We start from the raw sequence: 24,371 nt of genomic DNA, 5'->3' as shown, positions 1-24,371 counted from the left end.
CTGACCATCTTATGTAATATTGCAGACTGGCCTCCTTCTAGTACTCCTAATTCCCTTTGTCTTGCTGTATTTTTCCATCCCTTCATAGAATACCACATATTTGTTTATTGTCATACTCACTGTGCATCGTCTCTCTCACTTTCGTAGAAAGTAAGATGAATGACAACAGGGATCTTTGTTTTATTCTCTCATGTATCAGAAGTACTAACCTGCAACATAATAGGTTCTCAATTAATATTTGTTGAATGACTAGTCTTAGGAGGAAAAATAGGCTTACGGCCTGTATGTTTGAAAATCAGTTTATTTTTAGGAGCACCTGGGTGGTTCAGTTGGTTAAGCGTTCAACTTCGGCTCAGGTCATGATCTCACAGTTTGTGGGTTCAAGCCCCGTATCAGGCTCTCTGCTGACAGGTCGGAGCCTGGATCCTGCTTCGGATTCTGTGTCTCCTTCTCTCTCTGCCCTTTCCCCACTCACAAACACTCTCTCTCTCTCAAAAATAAACATTAAAAATTTTTGAAAAAATGAGTTTATTTTTGAAAATCCCTTCAAATGAAATTTTGAACATCAGTTCTCTAAAGATCTAAACCACCTGAATAAGGATGCTTTTAAATTTTTTATTGCAATTTAGTTAATTTATTTACTAATATTTGTTTTTTAATACATTTATTAAAATATATTTTAAATATAGTTGATGTACAATGTTATATTAGTTTAAGGTACACAACATTGATGATTTGACAATTCTCTACATTACACAGTGCCATGAAAAGTGTAGTTACCATCTGTCACCACACAATATTATTAAAGTATTATCGATCCTATTCCCTATGCTGTACTTTGCATCTCTGTGACTTAATTATTTTATAATTTGAAGTCTGTAACTCTTAATTCTCTTCACCTATTCCATCTATCTGCCCACCCCCTCCTTGCTGGCAACCACCAGTTTGTTCTATTTATGTGTTTCTTTATTGAATAAATAAATTGAATATTAAATTAACGGGACATAGCTTTCTTCATTAGACTTCTGTTTTACTCAGAACACAGTTTGAAACCTAGTCAGGCTCTTGTCTCAGGTATTGTCATAATTCTCCAACAAAAAATTTTCATTTCCTTCAGCGTATGTGTGTGACTTGGTGTGTGTGTGCACATGTGTGTAATATCAGGGTAGTGTCCATTAGAAGTGTATTTAAGAAAGTTCTAGAAAAATAATGAAATACAAATGTTCTTTTTTAAGAGAAGTGATTTTATTATTTTTATTTTAAGGGAATTGTATTTATTACATATTAGAGTTTATGTATTGTGCTTACTACTGGGATGAGCTTTATAAAATTGCTGATATTAAAAAATTGCTACTATATGAGTGAAGTTTCTTAGTATATATCATATACATATCAAAATCTGTAAAACTTTCCAAGAATAAATTGAACCAAAAAAAGGATAGAATCCATATTAAGAGAAGGTAAAATTTTCATATAAGTACATAAAATGCTTCCTTAATGAATAGACTTAAAATAATTTTGGAAGAGAAAATTTAATATAGAAATAGCAATGTTTTTAAATTAAAATGTAAATGCATTGTAATTTTCATTTTCTCCCCATTTTTTTGGTATTGTGGGAGCTAGAAACAAAGGCAAAATGATTTTAATATTCATATCAAAAAGAAATGCCTAAGAATTACCAGGAAACTGTTAATAAAAGGATTATCAAAAAAATAATATATGTGTGGGACGGCTTACTTGGCTCAGTATTAAAATTTACTATAAAGCTATCATAACAAAAGGAGTGTGATATTAACACAAACAGGTATAATTTATCAGTGAAATTCCAGAAATCCAAGTACATATGAGAATTTACTGTGTTTTATTATATATTAAGAAAGGTAGTATAACTTAGGGATTAAGAGAACTGGGATCTTGAATCATAATCTTTGGCCTCAAATCAAATCTTTCCTGCTTTCTTATTTTCTGATTTGAAGAAACATCTTTAACTTTGCCATGTGTGTTTCTCATCGTTAAAATGTGACTAACAACGGAGCCCTAGCTCATAGGTTTGTTATGATTCTTAAATGAATGAATACATGAGAAGCACTTAGAACACTGCCTGGTCCAGAGTAATATTTAAATGTCATTTTAATCCATTTTAGAAAAGGATGTTAGGCATCAGGGAAAGATGAATCAACATCATGAAACTATACTTTTTTTTTAACCAACAGATAAAATTCTGTGTGTTAATAATGCACATGGATCAGGAACAAATAATCTGTGTGTATGTGCACTTATAAATTTAAAGTGCTGGCATGGATATAGGAAATAATCACTCTTATACAATATTGATGTAAGTGCTATAATATTGCAGCTTTTGAGAATCTATCCAGTAAAACTTAATGCACCAATATTAGGGATATAGAGACAAGGATGTATATATCATAGTATTATTTGCAGTGGCAAAAGTTGGGAAACAACCTGACCTCTAACAGGAGAATGACTGAATAAATAATGGTATTACAGAATATTATGGGGTGATGGTATTAAAAATAATAAGTTGGAGCCACATAAATTGGCTAAGAATAGTGTTCATAATATACAATCTAAAGAATACTAAGTTGCTAAGAAACATATGGCCCTATGTTTAATAGAAAACATCTTGTGTGCATGTATCATAGGGTGATGACGAGGAATATGAACATGATTAACTTTTTCTGTTTATATCTCTACTTTGTTTTTAAAATGTTAACTGAGAATGTAAAACAAGATGGAGAAAATGACTTCAGTTGTGGTATATACTGTATTTTGAAGAATATAAAGTGGGAATTTTCCAAGAGAAAGACTGGACCATCTTTATCATTATATATCTGTTTAAGCTACTTGACTCTTCCTTTTTCTAGTCATGGAATGCTTTATTGAGTTTCCAGAAGGGTTACATAGAGACGGTTCAGGCCTAGAGGAGACATTTATTAAATGACAAAGGAAATGACATTTTTTTCATATTTTGAAGTTATATCAAATTATGTACTATATGTAATATTTTTCTTAATACACCAAAGGTTCTCAATCCTACTTTTACATCAGAAATACCTGTGGAGATACTTACTTAATAGATCTTGCATGAGATTGGGTGTCTATATTTAAAGAGTTAGAGAAATGTTTCTTGAAGCTGTTTACTATATGAAAAATGCATATTAGTTGACTAAAATGTGTACTATACTTACACTGTCTCTTCTCTCAGACCTTAGTTTATTAAGACTTTTTTCATTAAATAACATACTTTATTTGAAAAATAATAAATTAAAGAAAAAATATTTGATTTGTGCAAAAGTTGAAGGGTAGGTGTTAGGTTTAGCATTGAAAACAGTAAGAGTTTACTAACTATAACTAGTACAACTTAAATCTATGAAGAGTTATTATGCAAAGGGTGATTATCTTTTCACATAGCATTAATAGTCCTTGACGATTACCAGGAATGATTAGGAGTTCTCTTACGTTGTATATCTTTATATACAGATTACAAAAATTATGGAAAGGGGTTAAATGAATGCTTCTAACCATAGTCATTCCATTGCAAGCTTCTAAGTTAGTTTGCTATGCTGTAGATAGTGTGTTCTTCACACCCAATGGTGGGAATCAGAGGATCTGCCTGAGAGCAAGTTAAGAATTGCTACTGAAAGCACCTAATTTATGTTTGCATAATACACCTTATGGTAAATACCAGCCTATGTGACCTTCCGAAGTTCCTTTTGAAGGTACAATTTCAAATGAAGATATATTCCTGTTTATGGAAAATCTAGTGCTTTACAGTTACTCAGATTGAAAAAAAAGTGGTATACTTCAGGGGAAAAGAATGAAATAGTCACTCTGTAATGTCGTTTATTTTACATCCCATACATGACTTGGGCATTGGCTCATGAGTAGGCAGATTTGCAATTATCTGTCTTTTCTGGACTACCTACTAGGTAAAGGTGTTTTATTTATTTCATCAACGTTTTTCTTGCAGTCATAGCTGTAGTAATTCTTACACCACAGCGTGTTCTCAAGACAGCACATTATACATGCATTTATATAACCAAAGCATTTAATGCTCTGTACTCTGGAATGTGTATTAGTCTTCTTGCTCTGTGTGTGTGTGTGTGTGTGTGTGCGCGCGCGCACACGCACGTACAGTTCAATAGAATTTTTTGTAATCTTTCAAATAAAGCCATATAAAAGGGGTAGTTATCAAGTTTATTTTCAATATTTTACTTTTTAAAGTGCTTAGAAATTGGAAGCATGTGAATGTCTTTGCATGTTCTTTCAGATAAGAGTAGTTTTGCCAGATTAGAGAGTTTGACTCCTATTCACTATAGAATAAATAATTATTTCTCATTTTTGACTTTTCTAATTTATCTTTGATTAAGGAATATCCTAGGAGATAATAAGTTGATCATTTTCATCTTTTCTTCTAAACCTAATACCTTTATAATTCATTTTATTAAGTGTTTGGTTTAGCTATTGTTTTTTTCTTGTATTAGATGATACCATTTTTTTAAGATACTCTTTAAAAATATTTTGGAAAAGGAAATGCTCTATTTTATTAACTAACTGCAATTTATTTTGAGCCAAGTAATAGAAGTTACAAAATTAATGTTTTTATCTATGATTTATTAAATATGAGAAGTGAACTACTTCAATCCATATTTAGGGAAAGAGCTTAGTTTTGTGACTAATAATACAGTTTGTTAAATTACAGGCATTCTTCTGTAGCCTTTTATGTTAGTTAATATTTGTTTATCTCCAGTGCTAATTAAGCATAATTTGTGAAATATTCATTTTCTTAACGATAGTCATTTGTGATAGTAAATTATCAAACTTTACTAGTATGTTACTGAAATGAAAACACGTATTATCTTTAAAAAAAAAGTACTGGCTTCAGAAAAATTGTTGGTAAAATCAAATATAAGCAGTGTTGTATTAGGATGATTAGTAAATATAAAATACCTGTAAGCACCTGTATTTGACTTCAAAGTAGCTTAAATCAGGTAAAAAATATTGCACATCAAGCTTTTCAACTAAATAATAACATTTAATTTTAATGGTAAAAATGGCTTAATCAAAAATTTGAAAAAACAAAATTAAAAGTCCAAATTATGCAAGTTTTTAAAATTCATCTATTTACAGAAGTTTAAGTGGAGACTGATTTTTCAAACATAGTTGAGATGTTTACTTCTGAAAATATCTAATTAGTTTGGTTATATCATAGCATATTAAATCAATCCATGAATAAACTCAGAATTTAAAAAAATTTTAAATTCTAACATTAACGTTCTGGTTTTCCTAGATAGGTATTTATTTTAATTACATGATTCTTATTTAAAACTATGACTTTAAGTTTCCTTATTTTAAAATTTAAAAGTATTTTCTAAGTCTCCTTTCTATCATTTCTCAACTACTTGTATAATATAAATTTAAATATTTAGTACTCTTTATGATAGATGCTACCTGACTGTAAGCTTCATAAAAGGGAGATCTAATTCTTTTTATTGACTTCTATAAAATCCCCAACATCTGCACCAGTACCTGGCACACCATAGGCACTGAATAAATAATTGTGCAGTGAGTACCAAGAAATATATTAAAACTATTTTAAATAGGGGCGCCTGGGTGGCGCAGTCGGTTAAGCGTCCGACTTCAGCCAGGTCACGATCTCGCGGTCCGTGAGTTCGAGCCCCGCGTCAGGCTCTGGGCTGATGGCTCAGAGCCTGGAGCCTGTTTCCGATTCTGTGCCTCCCTCTCTCTCTGCCCCTCCCCCGTTCATGCTCTGTCTCTCTCTGTCGCAAAAATAAATAAACATTGGAAAAAAAAATTAAAACAATTTTAAATATGTTGTTTATTCTACTTTTACATAATTTGTTTATTCAGCAGTTTAATTTGGAAGTAACTTTTTTTATTTCCTTTTATTACACTGCTTTTAAAATATTAAAATAAGACAAAGTTTACCTGGTAGGGGGAAAAATGTCACCTGAAATTCAGTCTCTGTTATTCCCTTCATTTCAGTTTTACCTGCATATAATTTTACACTACTTAATCCAAACTCTACATACACATTTACATATATTTTAGAATTTTGTGTTGTTTTCCACATCATTTTATAATACCATGTAGTGCCTGTACACTGTTCTTTGTATATGATATTTTCCGTGTTTTGGGTTATTTTCCAGAAGGATCACAAAAGGAGAGATAGACACTAAGGCAAAGCTTATGTTCATTTTATAACTTAATGTATTCTCCATAGTGATTTCCAAGAGGTAATATATACTACTACACATTTTTTAAAGGAAAGAGATTAAGGGGTGCCTGAATGGCTCAGTCGGTTGAGCATCCAACTTCAGCTCAGGTCATGAACTCACGGTTTGAGTTCAAGCTCCATGTCAGGCTCTATGTTGACCTCTCAGAGCCTGGAGTCTGCTTTAGATTCTGTGACTCCCTATCTCTCTGCCCCTCCCCGACTCGCTTGCACTCTCTCTCAAAAGTAAATAAACATTAAAATTAAAAAAAAAAAAGATTAATAGTTAGACCATTACCTCATGTACATTTGGTTCACTTTTTTTTAAGTGATTAATTTTGCTGCTCTATTTTAAATATCTGATTGATTTTAGCAGTTTTTATTTTCTTATCAAAGTTCTTTACTGTCACTATTTAATGAGTTTTTTCACTTTTACCTTCCCGTAAGTTACCTTATCCATTTCTATTGCTTTAAATAACCTCAAATTTCCTATGATCACCAGACCTATAGCCAATCACCTACTTGCTATCATCACTTAGATGTCTCATGAGGATTTCAAACTTAAAATATCCAAAGTAGAATTCTTGATTCCCTCTATCCTTACCTTTCATACCTTTTCATCATCCACTTCTGTGAACACAACCCCTCCTTTAATGTTCATAGCTATTTTTCACTTTTTAAATTGACATTACAACTTTTAAAATATTAAATTAAAAGCATTAGTTTTCATATTAAAAGCCCAAATATTTCAAGTACATTTTTTCACTAATTGGAATTAAGAACTCTGAACATGTATCTTATTATGTAAACTCTAAAACAGTTTGTCTAAGAATATATGGTTTAAAATAATAATAGTAATAATAATAATGATTTCTAAGAGGTTTTTGATAATTTGACATGTAGATGATGTTGACAAATGGGAGTTCAAGAAATTTAACCTCATTTTAGTAAAATATGGTTTAGTAAGCATTAAGAAGACAATACTGCAAGTTATTTTCATTTGTAAATAATAGGCTGCCCTAAAATAGTTTATTATTTACAACTTTTATGGTTTCTTTATAGTTGTTTGACTTCTGGTATTTTTCTTTTTTGACGTAATTATGTCTAGAGCATTTAGCATCTCAATAGGAATCACTTAAAGTGCTTTTCTTTTCCTATAAAAAATGATTTTTCCTATTTTTCTTATACCTAAGTGTATCCCTGTCTGGAATGTGATGTGATGTGTCTTTAACATAGGCAGCAGTCATCAAAAGGAAAAGACAATAAAAAAACAAAGAAACAAGCAAACTTTGAATAATGCTTCAAGGGACAAAGTGTAAAAATGTATTAAGTAAAAATATAGTTAAGTTAAACTTTATTTGCCTTTAGAAATTTCATGGGGATTATCATTCAGTTTTTGTCTTCTTCCAAGGATACACACAAGAAAAGAGGTGTATTGTCTGTCATTCTCTCTCATATCTTGTATCCTCAAGGGGAAATAGAGTATGGCTCTTTGAAAGAAGATATAAAATGAAGTATAAACTTTCACTTATTCTGAGGTAAAAATGCAATTACTTGAACCAAGGCAAAGAGGTAGGAGGTAATTGCACCAGTTATGAATTGTGATTATGACTCAGTAGAAACTGTCGTTTGAGTCATGTTATTAATTGATCCAGTTCATCACATAATCAAGGAAATGCTAATATATTTGTATTCTGGACTTTTAGAACCAATCTGACTATATTTTGATGGCTAAGGAAGCCTAGCCACAAAACCTTAGTGGGTAAGGGGTAACAAACTATGAAGTATCATAGGAAAAACATAATATATATCAATGAAGATTTAAGAAAAGGCATATAGTGCATATTTAATCATTTAGTTCTTATAATGTTAGTGATTTTTTTCTCAAGTTTTTATTTAAATTTCAGTTGTTAACATACAGTGTAATATTAGTTTTAGGTATACAATATGGTGATTCATCACTTCCATACAGCTTGCTTATTACAGCAAGTACATGCCTTAATCCCCATCACCTGTTTCACCCAACGTCCCCTCTGGTAACCATCAGTTTGTTCTCTGTAGTTAAGAGTCTGTTTCTTGGTTTGCCTCCCTGTCTCTTTTTTTTTTCCCCTTTGCTTGTTTGGTTTATTTCTTAAATTCTGTATATGAGTGAAATCATATGGTATTTGTCCTTCTGACTTATTTTGCTTAGTGTAATACTCACTAGCTCCATCCGTGTCATTGCAAATGGCAAGATTTCATTCTTTTTGATGGCTGAATACCTATACTACATCTTCTTTATCCATTCATCAGTTGATGGACACTTGGGCTGTTTCCATAATTTGGCTATTGTAGATAATGTTGTTATGAACATAGAGGTGCATGTATCCCTTTGAATTAGTATTTTCGTATTCTTTGGGTAAATAGTAGTGCAATTGCTGGATTGTAGGGTAGTTCTATTTTTAACTTCTTGAGGAACCTCCATACTGTTTTCTACAGTAGATGCACAAGTTTTCATTATCACCAACAGTGCAAAAGGATTCCCCTTTCTCCTCTTTCTCGCCAACACCTATTGTTCTTGTGTTGTTGATTTTAACCATTCTGACCAGGTGTGAGGTTATCTTTCTCTTTTTCTTATTTATTTATTTATTTATTTATTTATTTATTTATTTATTTTGAGAGAGAGAGAGAGAGAGAGAGAGAAAGAGAGAGAGAGAGAGATCATGAGCGGGAGAGGGGCAGAGAGAGAGGAAGAGAGAGAATCCCAAGCAGACTGCACTGTCAGCGAAGAGCCTGACACAGGGCTCGATCTCAGGAACCTGAGATCATCACCTGAGCCAAAATCAAGAGTCAGATGCTTGACCAACTGAGCTACCCAGGAACCCTGAGGTGATATTTCATTGTAGTGTTGATTTGTATTTCCCTGATGATCAAAGATGTTGAGCATCTTTTCAGGTGTCTGTTGACCATCTGTGTTTTTTCTTTGGAAAATTGTCTGTTCATGTCTTCTGTCTATTTTTTAAAATTGGAATTTGTTTTTCAGGGTTGAGTTTTATGAGTTATTTATATATTTTGGATACTAACCTTTTATCAGGTTAGTATAACCAGGTTAGTATATTTGCCATTTGCAAATACCTTCTCCCACTCTGTAGTTTGCCTTACAGTTTTGTCGATTGTTCTCCTTACCATGCAGAAGCTTTTTATTTTGATGAGGCCCCAGTAGTTTATTTTGGTTTTGTTTTCCTTGCCTCCAGAGACATACCTAGAAAGAAAGTGCTACAGCCAATGTCAGAGAACACAGTGCCTGTGTTCTTCTGTATGATTTACATGGTTTCTTACCTCACATTTAGGTCATTAATCCATTTTTAACATAAAATGTAAAAAAGTGGTTTTTTACTTAACTGTAAAAAAGTGGTCCAGTTTTTTTGCATGTTGATGTCCACTTTTTGCAACACCATTTGTATAAAGTACCAAAACTGAAACAGGAAGAAATAGAAAACTTGAATAGACCAATAACCAGCAAAGAAATTGAATCAGTATAATAAAAAAATAAATAAACAAGAACCTCCCAACAAACAGAAATCCAAGGCCAGGTGGCTTCACAGGCATAGTCTACCAAGCATTTAAAGAAGAGTTAATACCTGTTCTTAAACTATTCTAAAAATAGAAAAGGAAGAAAAACTTCCACATTCATTCTATGAAGTCAGCATTACTCTGATACCAAAACCAGATAAAAACTCCACTAAAAAAGAAAACTACAATCCCATATCTCTGATGAACATAGATGAAAAATCCTCCACAAAATACTAGCAAACCAAATCCAACAATACATTAAAAAATCATTTAACTGCGATCAAGTGAGATTTATTCCTGGGATGTAAGTGTGGTTCAATATTTGCAAATCAATCAATGTGATACACCACATTAATAAAAGGAAGGATAAGAACCATATGATCATTTCATCGGATGCAGAAAAAGCATTTGACACAGTACAACATCCATTCATAATGTTAGTAACCATAAATCTATGAGTGTTACTGATTTCAGTAATTTTGTAAGATTAAAACATCTATGCATTTATCTTTTTGTGTATTTTAGTATGTTTGCCATATAATCTTTGAATATTTTTTTAGTCTTGAGGTATTTTTTTTTTACACTTATCATCCCATGAATTGACAGGGAATGGGTTCCAGCAGCTCAGGCTCCTTTCCATTGGTTCTCAAAAAGTGTGATTCTCTGGGTGAGACAGGCTGGCACTTCGGGTGAACCCAAGTACCTTTCTCTTTGACTACCTTCTTTTTCTTACCATTTTTCTTCACACACTTCAGGAAGCTATCTCGGCTCTTTGAGTGGTTTATATGCTCAATATGTACATTAATTATCTTGGCAAGGATCTTGCCCTTGTTTGTGCACAACAGTGCCAACAGTATGTGGGTAACATTGTAGACTCTTCCAGTTTTGCCATGGTAACATTTGTGGGGAATTCCTTTTAGAACAGTGCCCATTCCCTTGATGTCCATAATGTCACCTTTCTTGTAGATTCACATGTATGTGGCCAAAGGAACAATTCCATGTTTTCTAAAAGTTCTAGAGAACACATAACGGGCACTTCTCCTCTTTCCCTTTGTGTTGATCATTTTGGTGAATTACTAATATATGATGGTTCCAGTTGAAAGGATAATCTTTGAATTTTGGATTTTAGAGGTGGTAAAGTTATTCTTGTTTTAAGAACCGGATGCCTTATTTTTACACACACACATACACACATACACACAATTGCATGGCCATGATGGAATCTTTTAAATAGTTTATTATTTGGTTCTTATTAATCTATATTTTACTTTTTGGTTTTATCTTTTAAACAGTTATCCAACTGATCGTGTCAATTAAGTGCAAATAATAAATCCAAAACTAAATAAGATAATGGCTTTCTGGAAAATATAATTTTGTGAGAGAGATAAATATCTGTTGCATGCTAGTATAAGCCAGCATAGAATAAGTAACATAATAAGAAATACAGAGAAGTATTTGACACTTCTTTAGAGAACCAGGATTGAGTTTACAAGCGCTATTGCATTTGAACTACTCTTACAGGACATTTCAGATTTAAGGAGGCAAAAATATGCATTCTCAAGTAAAGAACAGTGTGGGAATATAGGTATATAACATTTCAGTCATTTGGGACAAATGAATAAGCAATAAGCAAAGACATGGAAAAACAATGAATATAGAGTATATCCAAGAATTAGAAGGTAAAGTTTGGATTCAGCATAGCATACCAGTCTTAAAAGAAGCATTTCAGAGAGAAAAAAAAAATCAATAGTACATAACAGGATGTAGACATCAAGGGAGCAAGAAAAGGCACAGATGGCTCCTGGGTTTCAAACCTGGTGTTGGTAGTGGTGGGGAAAAAGAGGGTAAAGATATCTAAGAAAAGACAGCATGGCATTTACAGTGATACTCTGCATGTTTATGAAAACTGTATTGCCTTTGATTTGATTATCAAAAGTGGGAAGATTAAACAGACTAATAGAAAGTTAGAAGAGTTGCTTTTTTTATTTCAATATTTTGTATTCATGTAGCAATCCTGTACATATTTTGTCAAATTCACACTTTTCAGAAGGCAGTTATTAATCGGTATAAAATCTATAATCAAAGGAAAAGATGTTTTCAATTTACTTTAGTCAGCAATTCAAGATAGATCCCCAAATGACACATGCATCTTCATTGGACACTACTAAATGCTGCCTCAGCAGCCAAAGGTGTACATTAGGGAAATGAAAGAGATTTATTCTTTTAGATCATGTAGGGTGTATCTTGGTAATGTCTTGATTTTTAAAGCATCAAGACATACAACAAAACATGCTATTTCTTTTAGATAGGCAAATAATATATGATATAGTAAGAGTGTAAAAGTTTCTAATATACCAGTTGGCTTGTTCTAAATTATAGAAATCCAACTCAAAGTGGCTTAAAAAAGGGAATTACATTGATCTGGGCAGGCTTTAGACATGGTTAGATTCAGATGCCAGAATGCTGTCAGAAATTTTCTCTCTCCATTTCTGGAGTTTGCTTTTATCTCGGTTAACTTTATTTTTCAGTCAGGTTTTTTCTCTTTCCATATGGTGGCGAGATAGTACTGTCAGGCTTATGCTCTGCTAGATTAGAAATACAACTATCTCTGTCCCATCAGTTTTACCAGATTCTCAGGTTAACTCTTACTGGGCCATCCTGGATCATGTTCTTAATCCCAAATCAATACCTGCCAGGGGTATGGGAATTTTGATGTGTCAGGCTTTGTTGTGTTTCCACTGCTAGAGCATTGGAAAGTTGTCAGCCTTACCGGAAGCACATGTACTAAGAATGAGAAAGGGTGCCTCCAAAGGAAAACTGGGGTCTGTTGCCAGAAGAAGGAAGATCAGATGTTGGATGGATGAGTGAGTGAATGAACGAATGAATGAATGAAAAGTATCCACTATTGATAGTCATTGCTTTACAAATGTAAGTCCATGCATATGTGCCATATAATATGGCAGCCCTCAATAAAATAGTACATACTATTCATTGAGATATCTTAAATTATAATGGACCTTGTTTTGCATGTATATTAAGGTATGGCTTTATGAAATAGGTAATTTTCCTGCCGGGATGATGAAATGTGACTACAGACACTCTCATTGTTTTATAAAACCATGATGAGTTACAGGTCATATTTGGCAAAGGAGTAAATTTGTTTGTCTAAATACTTATTTTTAATCAGAAACATATCAACATTAAAACCTACCTATTTAGTGGTTTTGATACTGGATTCCAATAGAAGTTCTTCTTTGGCTGCACATAGAGAAATAGTCACTTAATTACTTTTTTTTTCCCCTGAAAAGCAGTTGATGCTAGTAAAATTAGTATAATTATATTGTTAATCTTATCTCATGTTTATTTGATAATGCATAATTATAAGTCTAGGAATAGGGAAAATTTAAGTAAAGATTTTTTTCTTTAAAAACAATACTTAAGCACACGATTACTATTCAAATAGGTTTAGGTTCGGATGGGAGCTCTCCAACACAGAGATAACAGAGAGCAACCCTATGGGAATGTTTGATAATAGAGAATAGGATTCTTTTTTTAATATCAAATTTATTGTCAAATTGGTTTCCCTACAACACCCAGTGCTCATCCCAACAGGTGCCCTCCTCAATACCCATCACCCACCTTCCCCTCCCTCCCACCCCCCATCAACCCTCAGTTTGTTCTCAGTTTTTAAGTCTCTTATGTTTTGGCTCCCTCCCTCGCTAACCTTTTTTTTTTTTTTTTTCCTTCGCCTCCCCCATGGTCTTCTGTTAAGTTTCTCAGGATCCACATAAGAGTGAAAACATATGGTATCTGTCTTTCTCTGTATGACTTATTTCACTTGGCATAACACTCTCCTGTTCCATCCACATTGCTACAAAAGGCCATATTTCATTCTTTCTCATTGCCATGTAGTATTCCATTGTATATATAAACCACAATGTTTTTATCCATTAATCAGTTGATGGACATTTAGGTTCTTTCCACAATTTGGCTATTGTTGAAAGTGCTGCTATAAACATTAGGGTACAAGGGCCCCTATGCATCAGCACTCCTGTATCCCTTGGGTAAATTCCTAGCAGTGTAATTTCTGGGTCATAGGGTAGATCTGAGAATAGGATTCTTAGAGTACAAAAAATGTGAAAGACATTTAGATAAATATAATCAGTCTCTCAGAGGTTTTCTTACTTACTCCTTCTCCTTCCAGTTAGGCTTTGTGTCTACTTTGTATTCTTCATGCCCTTATATACCAGCACTTTTAAGACTTCACTGCACTGTTGCATTTACACATCTTTTTTTTTTCTACAACTAATCTATAATTTCCTTACAGGTAGGAGCACTGTCATATATATCCTTTATCTCTAACTCCCAACACAGGACCTGGGCCACTCAGTATTCCATAAAAGATTGAATTGATGGTAGCAACTCTAGAGTATAGTTCTGAAAACTGATTTATAACTGTCAACATTATGTCTGATTTAGTTGGTATATGTTACACCAAATGACTTGTGTGCTGTCTAGGACCCAGCTTTATTATTATTATTGTTATTCTCAATTTTTTAGAAATAAGTATAGAGGGCCATCTCGGTGGCTCAGTGGGTTCAGCATTCAACATTGGCTCAGGTCGTGATCTCGCAGTTTGTGAGTTTGAGCCACCATCAGGCTCTGTGCTGACAGCTCAGAGCCTGGAGTCTGCTTTGGATTCTGTGTCTCCCTCTCTCTCTCTGCTCCTCTCCCACTCGTGCCCTATCTCTCTCTCTCTAAAAAGTAAACATTAAAAAAAAAGATTTAGAGATAAGTATGCATATACATATGTGAGTCAGTATTGCAAATGCTATCAATGCAAAGACTTTTTCACTGGTAAATGCTATATTCCTATATCTAAGAAATAAACAAGTAGACCATCTTACATAATTTTCCACCCTCCTTTTCTCTTCCCTACCCTACCCAGTATTCAGTTGCCTGCTATCTCCAGGCTTCCACATTAGTGCCTCACTTCTTCTTTGCTCTGGCCTGACACATAAAATGGCACTAGAACATTACTTTTCTGAGACACTATGCAAATGGATTCATTTTTCTTTTTGTCTCAACTTCTCATTTTCAGAGTGTGTTTCTTGTTAGTGTCCATATTAAGTGTGCAAATAGATACATACATATTTTTTAATTCTTCAAGAAAAAAAGTATAAATCTGAGAGGTTTTTTTTTAATGGTTCCACATCTTTTAAAAATTTTATGTATGTATGTATGTATGTATGTATTTATTTTATTTATTTATTTATTTTGAGAGAAAGAGAGAGCATATAGCGGAGGGGCAGAGGAAGACAGGGACAGAGAGAGAAAGAATCCCAAGCAGGCTCTGCACTGTCAGCGCAGAGCCCCATGTGGGGCTCAAACTCATGAACCATGAGATCATGATCTGAGCCAAAACCAAGAGTCAGATGTTTAACTGACTGAGTCACTCAGGAGCCCCATGAGAGCTTTTTCATTTTCTTGGGTCAAAAACAAAAGTTGGGTGACATGTTCATTTGGCTAGGCTATTCAGTATTTATATTTTTTTATTTGGAATTTAATATTTTTTTATATCTATATTTTCCTTAATTTTTTAATTTAATTTCTAAGATCAGTAATCTTATGTAGAATTATTACTATCTAAAATTAAGGAGTGCTACTACTAATATTAATATGCAATCATTAATACTTTCTCTTAAATCATAACACACCCTTATTAAGTTATATGTGGACAGATGTAAGTTCTACCAACAAAATTTGGGGACCACATCACTATTTGATAAAATAGCAATTATGGCTGACAGTATTTTATATAAGATAATTTCAAATAGTTAAAACTAAAATCCAGGGAATAGTACTTATTACATAAAGGTGACTTTGTGTGTGTGTGTGTGTGTGTGTGTCTAATTTGTATTAGAAGGATATCTTTAATATAAAGATAGATGGGATGGTGTCATTTTACAAAGAGACAGATATTTTGCAAGATGTTTACTTTTATGAAAAGTTTACACACCATTTCTGAACTATGCATTATTTCAGCATCTTTGAATATTGAAAAGAAAGAAAAATGACTAATGGGACAAATAAAAGAAAGGACAGACCAATGTGCAATAATGAAAGTACTTTGCACACATCTGCAAGTTCTTTTGGAAGAATAGAACAGTAAATATAGTAGAAGACTGGTGGACTGGTGTGCAGTGTAGTAGAAATTAGTATTACCTTTCCACATCTCATAGAAGCGTAAGGCGATTTTAAGATATTTTAAATTTGTATATTTCATTACTTTCTATTGACAGTGTGTAGAACAGTTCCCATAGTTAAACTTTCATGTGCTCGTCTCTTCTTGGGTTATAATCATGCAGGTAATTACTACGCTGGGCAAAACAAAAGTGATATTAGAGTTTAAACTAATTGAAGAACAGCTCTTTTGAAAGTTTTGGTTAATTAATATATTTTTCTTTGCAAAAATTGTGTTAAAACATAAAAATTATGTTAAAACACTATATTTTGCCAGTATATAAATGTTTTCAACTGTATAAAAAATGTTCTGATTTTGAAAAGAAGTACTTATTTGTAAAATATCATATTTAACATTCGCATATTTAAACCCTTAAAAGTACATTTTCTCAATACTTCATGTGCACAGTAAAATAGGATGATTCTAATTCATCTTTATAATTAATATAAGGGGTAATCATGGTTTAACTTTCTAATTATAATACTAACATACTATATAGCATTTCAAACATATATTTCTATAAAAAAGGTCTGTGAACAAAATTAACAAATCAACATGTTTTAAAAAATTATTTCTCTGTCTACCTCTTGAAATCCGATGCACTTAATCAGGGATATGAAGGATATATTTGATATTTCTAAAAAATGTTTCTAGACAGTTTAGGTTGTTTCCATTTAAAATGAAATTATTTTATACACAAACTGGAATGAAACAACATCCTGTTCCTATCAATTATAGGTGTGGAAAAGAAAAGTTGTGCGTGAATGTACATGTGTGTTAATACATGTAAACATATTTATGAGATGACCCAGTCTGGAATTTGAATTTATACTTTCACTGCCTGCTACCTTCAAGAGCAAAATTGCATGCCTGTTATTTCTTTAAAATATTTGTCTTAAAGACAGCATGGCAATACTTGCTAAAAACTAGCTGGTGAAATATTTCATAGAATATCTCAACTAATTCCTGTTCATTTTTCAATAAATTATTTCAACCTGCCCATTTTAATATCTAGAACGGGGAAGGCGGTTCCTTTAGCGCTTTGTCAGCGGCACAGCACTCACAGTCTCTGACCTACCCAAGGAGTCATAAAACAACACCATGGGGATCTTTGTGCCACCAAAATAAAAATTTTAATATTTATATTTTAATTTCAGGGGTTATGGTAACTACCCTACTGATTTTATACTTTCTATAATAGTATTTGATTGTACTTAAATAAATCAAACTAGGCTGGGTTTCGTGGGTGGATGTTTCAATACAAATTAGCTAAAATGCCTATACTTCATATGGTCACATTGGATCATTGTAAGTATTCATGTGACTCCAGTAATTTTTCAGTCACCTTTGATAATATGGTTGTAAGCCCTATTTTTTAAAACGTAGCTATTACTGCCAGAAAGAAAAGTATCTAACTAAAATAGTCATTTTTACAAATTTAAGTAGAACAGCTAGGGAATATTCTCAAATAGCCTTCAAGACCTACCTCAAAGTGACTGAAATTTTTTATATTAATTATTTAGAAATATTTGGTTTTTTTGTAGTTATATGTTGTGTGTCAGTTTAGGTGAAAAATCAAAATACTACTAGTAATTATTGATTTCAGAAAATATTAGTCACGAAACAAGTAAATTTTGAATAACACAAAAATTACTAGGTGATAAGGAACATGAAATTAATTTTTTGAATGGACTCAAGCTAGAACTTTACTACTTTTATCTTTACTAGCTTTGCATCATAATCCTGCACTCTTTGTTTTTATATGTTTTAGACCAAAGGTATTCTTAAAGCTACAATAGGTGAAGAATATCCACATTATTTTTATTTTGAAGCTATATAAAAATGTTGCCATTGATGTATAGTTATGATACCCTCTTTTTAAAACATACTAATTTCTTATAAGTTGTACTGCAAAATGCAACAAATCTCAAGGAAAATTCTGTTTAATAATTTTAAACTGAAAATTGCATTTTCTTTTAAAAATTCTGATTTTACAAGATAAGTGTATTAAAATGTGATAAAAGTCACTTTAGAAGTTGTGCTATTTCTGTCTTTCATAAATTATGTTTAAATTAATTTTCACTTATTTTACTTTTGCTAGGATAGCAAAGTAATATAATGTATATGCGCAAAACAGAAGTATTATTTATACGTATTTTTTTTAATTACAGGTAAAGATTATAGTTCCCAACAGCACAGCAGGTCTGATAATAGGGAAGGGAGGTGCTACTGTGAAGGCTATAATGGAGCAGTCAGGGGCTTGGGTGCAGCTTTCCCAGAAACCTGATGGGATCAACTTGCAAGAGAGGGTTGTCACTGTGAGTGGAGAACCTGAACAAAACCGAAAAGCTGTTGAACTTATCATCCAGAAGATACAAGAGGATCCACAGAGTGGCAGCTGTCTCAATATCAGTTATGCCAATGTTACAGGTCCAGTGGCAAATTCCAATCCAACCGGATCTCCTTATGCAAACACTGCTGAAGTGTTACCAACCGCTGCAGCAGCCGCAGGGCTATTAGGACATGCTAACCTTGCTGGCGTTGCAGCCTTTCCAGCAGTTTTATCTGGCTTCACAGGCAATGACCTGGTGGCCATCACCTCTGCACTTAATACTTTAGCCAGCTACGGATATAATCTCAACACATTAGGTTTAGGTCTCAGTCAAGCGGCAGCAACAGGGGCCTTGGCTGCAGCAGCTGCCAGTGCCAACCCAGCAGCAGCAGCAGCCAATTTGTTGGCCACCTATGCCAGTGAAGCCTCAGCCAGTGGCAGCACAGCTGGTGGTACGGCGGGGACATTTGCATTAGGTAGCCTGGCTGCTGCTACTGCTGCAACCAATGGATATTTTGGAGCTGCTTCTCCCCTAGCTGCCAGTGCCATTCTAGGAACAGAAAAATCCACAGATGGATCAAAGGATGTAGTTGAAATAGCAGTGCCAGAAAACTTAGTTGGTGCAATACTTGGCAAAGGAGGGAAAACATTAGTGGAATACCAGGAGTTGACTGGTGCAAGGATACAGATCTCCAAAAAAGGAGAATTCGTACCTGGCACAAGGAATCGGAAGGTAACCATTACTGGAACACCAGCTGCAACACAGGCTGCTCAGTATTTAATTACACAAAGGATCACATATGAGCAAGGAGTTCGGGCTGCCAATCCTCAGAAAGTGGGTTGAGTGCCCCGATTGTACATCAGATTGTTTTAACCCCTCCTTTACCCCATTTTCAAGAAGGATGTACTGTACTTTGCAGAAGTGAAGTTTTTCTGTTATTAATATATAATTATGCAAATGAATGCGACTATGTTGACAATGTGTATATGTAAATAATATGTGTTTTACCAGATGTTTCATAGAAAGAATTTTTTCTTGATCTGTTTTGTTCTCTATACTTTGCTTGTGTATATTTGTCAGAGGTGTTTCTAGTGTAAGATTTAAGCCTGCCATTTTACCAGCATTATTGTAGTTTAATGATTGAATGTAGACAGGGATATGCGTATAGTTTTCAGTATTAGTTCTAGATAACACTAAATTAACTACTGTTAGGTTGAGTATGGTGGGGTCAGTGACCTAAAATGGAGTGAGGCCAAAGCACTGTCATGTAAGTCTTACTTCCTGCTTAGGGCACAGTGAAGTAGGAAACAATATTTTGAAAATAAGTTTTAAATTTAAAATGATCAAAAAGCAATATAGTTGCATAAAAGCACTGTAAAATATTTAAAAGGTTAAAACTGTGGAAAATTATATTGGTAAGTTTACAGATCAATAAAAGCACCTGTTCTCCATCTGAACTAGACAATGGAAATAATGCTGCATGCTGGCCATGGCCCATTCTTCATCATTTGTAAGTTCAACAAAAGTTCTCACATGGAGTCCCACCTCTTCAGAGGTTTGTACATTTGTTTTTAAGCACTGAATTCACTACTGATCCCATCGCCTGGCCAGTAGAACAGTCATTACTCCATTAACATCCTCACTGTTTAGACACATAACTGTGGTACAGTGTATTGGAAATTTTATAAACAAAAGTGAAAGTGCCAACAAATTATTGATAGCTGATAATGTTTCATTATCTGCAACTGCTTGATAAGTATGTTGCATTTTAAGAGCTTATAATTGTGTATAATTTGTTAACACTAGAAACCTATTAGTATTGTGAATGTAGATTTTACTGTGAAGCTATCTGTGATTTAGCTGTTTGCTCCCATGATGGAGTCTTTGCAGCATGGCGCTAGCAGCCAATGCAGTTTCTAATACTCGGTAATTTGCATGTTTTGTGGAGCATTTTTATGTCACCAACCAGACAGTATTTCCTGCATGCTTATTTAGAAGAGGCAGTTTATCTTGAGAGGTAGTGTGATCTACCTTTGTCAGGCTTTTTGACAGGTCATTTCAAAGTAAGCCTTTGTTCCCAAGACCCAACAACTGTCACCCTCTTCTGTACCTCTCCTGAGTGCCAACTGTCCAGGCCATTTGACACACCATCTGTTAACCTCTGAGTTTGCCCACTCAAGGCCACTCATAGGGGCATCCATCCCCAAGCACCTCCTCATGCTGTGCATGCAGTCTTAAATTCAATGGACAAAAATAAAATGCTGGCTACCTCTGGATCATCTGGCTGAGCAACTGAATTACAAAAGAGAATTACTTCCATCTCAACTTCAACCCATTGATTACGTCCATCCTAGCAAGCTAAATGGCATCCCAGCTGCTCCTTTCTGTGCAACCAATTAAAGAACAATGAGTGTGATGCTCCATGTCTGAATTTCGTCCAGCCTCTCTCTGAACTGTGATCTTTGTCCTCATGAACTTTCCCTTTTGTTCATTGAACTATATGGACTCTTCATTTCATATTGATTTACTGTGCAATTTACTTTTGGACATTGAGAACTTGAAATTATTTCCTGATCCCTTCCCCTTCCACTATTAATAATTCATTTCTGTCAAACTGTAAGAGTAGATTCATTTTTTTTTTAGTTTTTAACATTGGACTGTTATTTCATTTTAGAGTTCTCTATCTCTAAATATTTATTTAGAGAATGATTTTAAAAGGGAATGATATGCTTGTTTAAATGAAAGAGAAAAGCTGTAGTAAACTGTGTTAATTGGTAATGACTATTTATCGTCGATACTCTGTAGCTGTGTAAGTTTTGACAAATAGTGTATCTCGTGGAATCAGTGGTTAGCATTGCCGCTATTATATTTACTCATTTTATCATTATAAATGTGCTTAGTTCATCATGTAGCATCACTTGTCTCCCGTCTCATTTTTTCCTTGCATGTCACAAGTCTCAGATCATTTATAATACATTAACAGTAAATAATATCTATGTAAATTTCTTTCACCATGCTGTCTCAGAGTCAGCAGTGAACAAAGGCGAAGATTGGGGCCCCACTTAGTTGAAAAAGAAAGGAAGTGATCTAGGATGTGTATTAGAAGCATTTCAAATGTTGGGTCTTTAAAATGTTTTGTTCAGTCTTAGCAAATCTTCAACCTTTTATTTCAAAATTCCAGTAGTCCACTGTGGAGCCCATGCATTTCATCTGGAATTAATGTTACTTTGAAGCCAAACCATTTAAACAATTATGTGTATTTTATTAGCTAGTATTGCTGAAAATGCACTCAGTTCAATTTCAATTGTAAATGGGAATTATAAACTTTTGCTAGTTGGCATGGTTATATGTTAGTTAAAACTGAAAGCTAAATTGAAGATATTTACATTTTAATTTATGGTAACAGATAAGGGTTTGTGTGCATTATGTGTAAATCAGCTTCATGCTGTCTAAAAAGTTATTCTCTGAAATTTATAGACCATGTAGAATTGATTTGTGATGTGATGCTTTAATTTACTGCAAGAAAATTAGTATGGCTTCAAACTGCCACAGGTAGGCATGTAACAATGGCTGTTCAGCTATACTGATCCAAAATGGAGAAAACTGATGATACAAGGGCCAAACATCTTATGAAATGCAACTATTTATAGACTTGTTTTGCTATAGGGAGGCTGGTGAACATGCTGAATACGAATTACCTCAGTTCTGCAGCTTTCTATGTCTTTTTAATGCATTCTGTTTCAGGGTCACTTTCAATCAATATTTCATTTACTTACTGAGATTGAATGGGCGCTCTGAGACACAGTGTGCTGTTTATCATACAGATTGGACACCTCATTCTAGATCCAAGATCTTTTCCTCAACACTGGGAGCTGTCCTTTCAGCACCACAAAATTACTGCTTGAAGTTGCATTGCAGTTTTTATTTTTTTTCCTTTATCACTGGGAGCTTTTCTTTCAGCACCACAACATTGCACCTAGACTTTTTAAACGGCTGCCTTCCTCTTTGCACTGAAGACCAATTTCGTCTGCACTTCCAGTTATTGCTATTACCTGTAGGACTTTCAATCCTACTTCACCTCACCCACCCCACTCCTGAAACAGTTAAATGTATCTATTTCTGTGGAAGTCATTTTCTCATTGAATGATCAGAAACAAAGATAAATTCTAACCTGTAACGGCTCATTTCGACTCATTGCTTACAATAGATCTAAGCTCTTTTTTCTGCTTATTCGACTCCTTCCAGCTTCCCATCACATCTGTAACAAACTTTTAAAATTATATTGCCACACCACCATGCACAGCCTACCTGCACAGTAGAGATAGATTATTCCATCGTATTCAGATGGTTAACAGAGGTTAGCAAGTCCTGTATTATATATTTATATCGCTTTCTAAGAAAGTGCATATTAATGTTTACTTTAAGAATGTGTAAATGGTGCTATCAAGAATCTGATAAATTTTATCCCAGTTTTTTGTGTACCACTTCTAATGTATGAGATTTATTTTTCTATTGGAAAAAAATAAACAGTATGAAAGCATTAAATTGGTAGATTTTAGTAATTTAACAATGAATGGAATCCCTATGTTACAGGCCCTATCTTTCCTTGGAAATTTTAATGGTGGTAATAGGTTTCAACAAAGGTACTGATAATCACATTTTTTTAATCCATTCTTATATTGCATTCTTAATTCACGTGCTGATTCCTCACTGAGTCCTTAAGTAAATTTTACTTACTGTAAGTCTTCTCCAAGAAGGGAATTTTTGCTTTCCAAGGCAGCAATTGAAAGAAATGAAAATATAATTTAATACTATTTACATCACAGACACGATTTGAGACCAGTTACTCTGTTAGTAGGAGAAATTCATCACTCATTAAATACAGGGCAAGCATGGCTATCCATAATAATTTTGGGTGCAATGCAGTCTTAGAAATTTAATGTACACACTTTATTTAAATGATGCAAACAGCCATATGAAATTGCACATGATTAGAAAGCAGAATGAACTCATTTTGCCTCCTGCTTGGTTTCTCATAAACATGAATACATAATATTGTTATGCACTGTTGTTCATAGATGTCTTATTACATAAAGGGTAAGTATCATATTACTTTAACAGATTATTTTTGGAATTCTGCATGTTATTTTTTGTTTCATCAGATATGTGCCCCAATAAAATAACATTTTTTCCAAAAAAAATGAAAGTATTAGAAAACTTGTCATGTTAATTTTGAAAAAAATGAAGTGTAGTACATATTACTAGATATCATTCCACTGGTCTATATATTAAAAAAAAAACTGTTCTTGAAAATTGAAGCATTACCTTGTGTAATTAATAAAGTAATCAAATCAGATTTGTAAATAAAATATTGTTTAAATCTAAAGTATTCAATATTTTGATTAGATTATTTTTTTAAGGAAAAATATTTAACGTGTATGTGCCGAATTTTTTTTTAAATAGTTTTTTATAATTGCAATGGAAGGGCAATTGTCTCATTACAAGTGGTACAGAAGCCAATACTTGGGTTACCATAGATATATAAACAAGTAAAAACTGTGGAACAAGTTTTAAGCTCATTTTGGAAAAAAAAACAGTTCTGTAGAAATGCATATTTGTATTTGTTTCTCTAATAAATCTGCAAATAGCTTTAAACACAAATTAGTTTTAATTATTTAAATTATGAGTTCTTTTAAGTAATTTAACATCTGTTTTGCCTTACATTTGTGAAAACATTGTTTCATGGAAATTAATAGAGGCTTACTGTGAAAATCAAGGTAGGTCTGCATTTATTTGAAAAGGCCAGGTATTTAGCATTCAAGTATGTTTACCTCCATGAAATAATTAAAGAATTTTTACAAGAAAACTACACTTCTCTACCCCTCCCCATTCACATCAGTTTGGCCACTGCCCCAAACAATTAAAGGCCAATTTGTATCAGCTTTAATTCAGTATCAAAGAAAAGCGCAAAAAAATAAGTGAAATC

At 33.4% G+C, this 24,371-nt stretch overlaps 1 protein-coding gene across 9 annotated transcripts in view; it reads left to right on the top strand.

The window, feature by feature from the left end:
* Nucleotides 1-21,299, top strand: part of NOVA1 (NOVA alternative splicing regulator 1) — a 149,770-nt gene extending 128,471 nt beyond the window's left edge. For all 9 annotated transcript variants that reach the window (XM_019832884.3, XM_003987526.6, XM_045059743.1 and 6 more), the window contains one exon: nucleotides 18,224-21,299. In XM_019832884.3, coding sequence (XP_019688443.1) covers nucleotides 18,224-19,228 — 1,005 coding nt within the window. In that variant the 3' untranslated portion in view covers nucleotides 19,229-21,299. The remainder of the gene's footprint in view (nucleotides 1-18,223) is intronic.
* The last annotated feature ends 3,072 nt before the right edge of the window (nucleotides 21,300-24,371 follow it).

The sequence above is a fragment of the Felis catus genome, chromosome B3 (assembly GCF_018350175.1).
Source record: "Felis catus isolate Fca126 chromosome B3, F.catus_Fca126_mat1.0, whole genome shotgun sequence".
NCBI classification, from domain to species: Eukaryota; Metazoa; Chordata; class Mammalia; order Carnivora; family Felidae; genus Felis; species Felis catus.
This window is presented reverse-complemented; position numbering and strand designations above follow the sequence as displayed.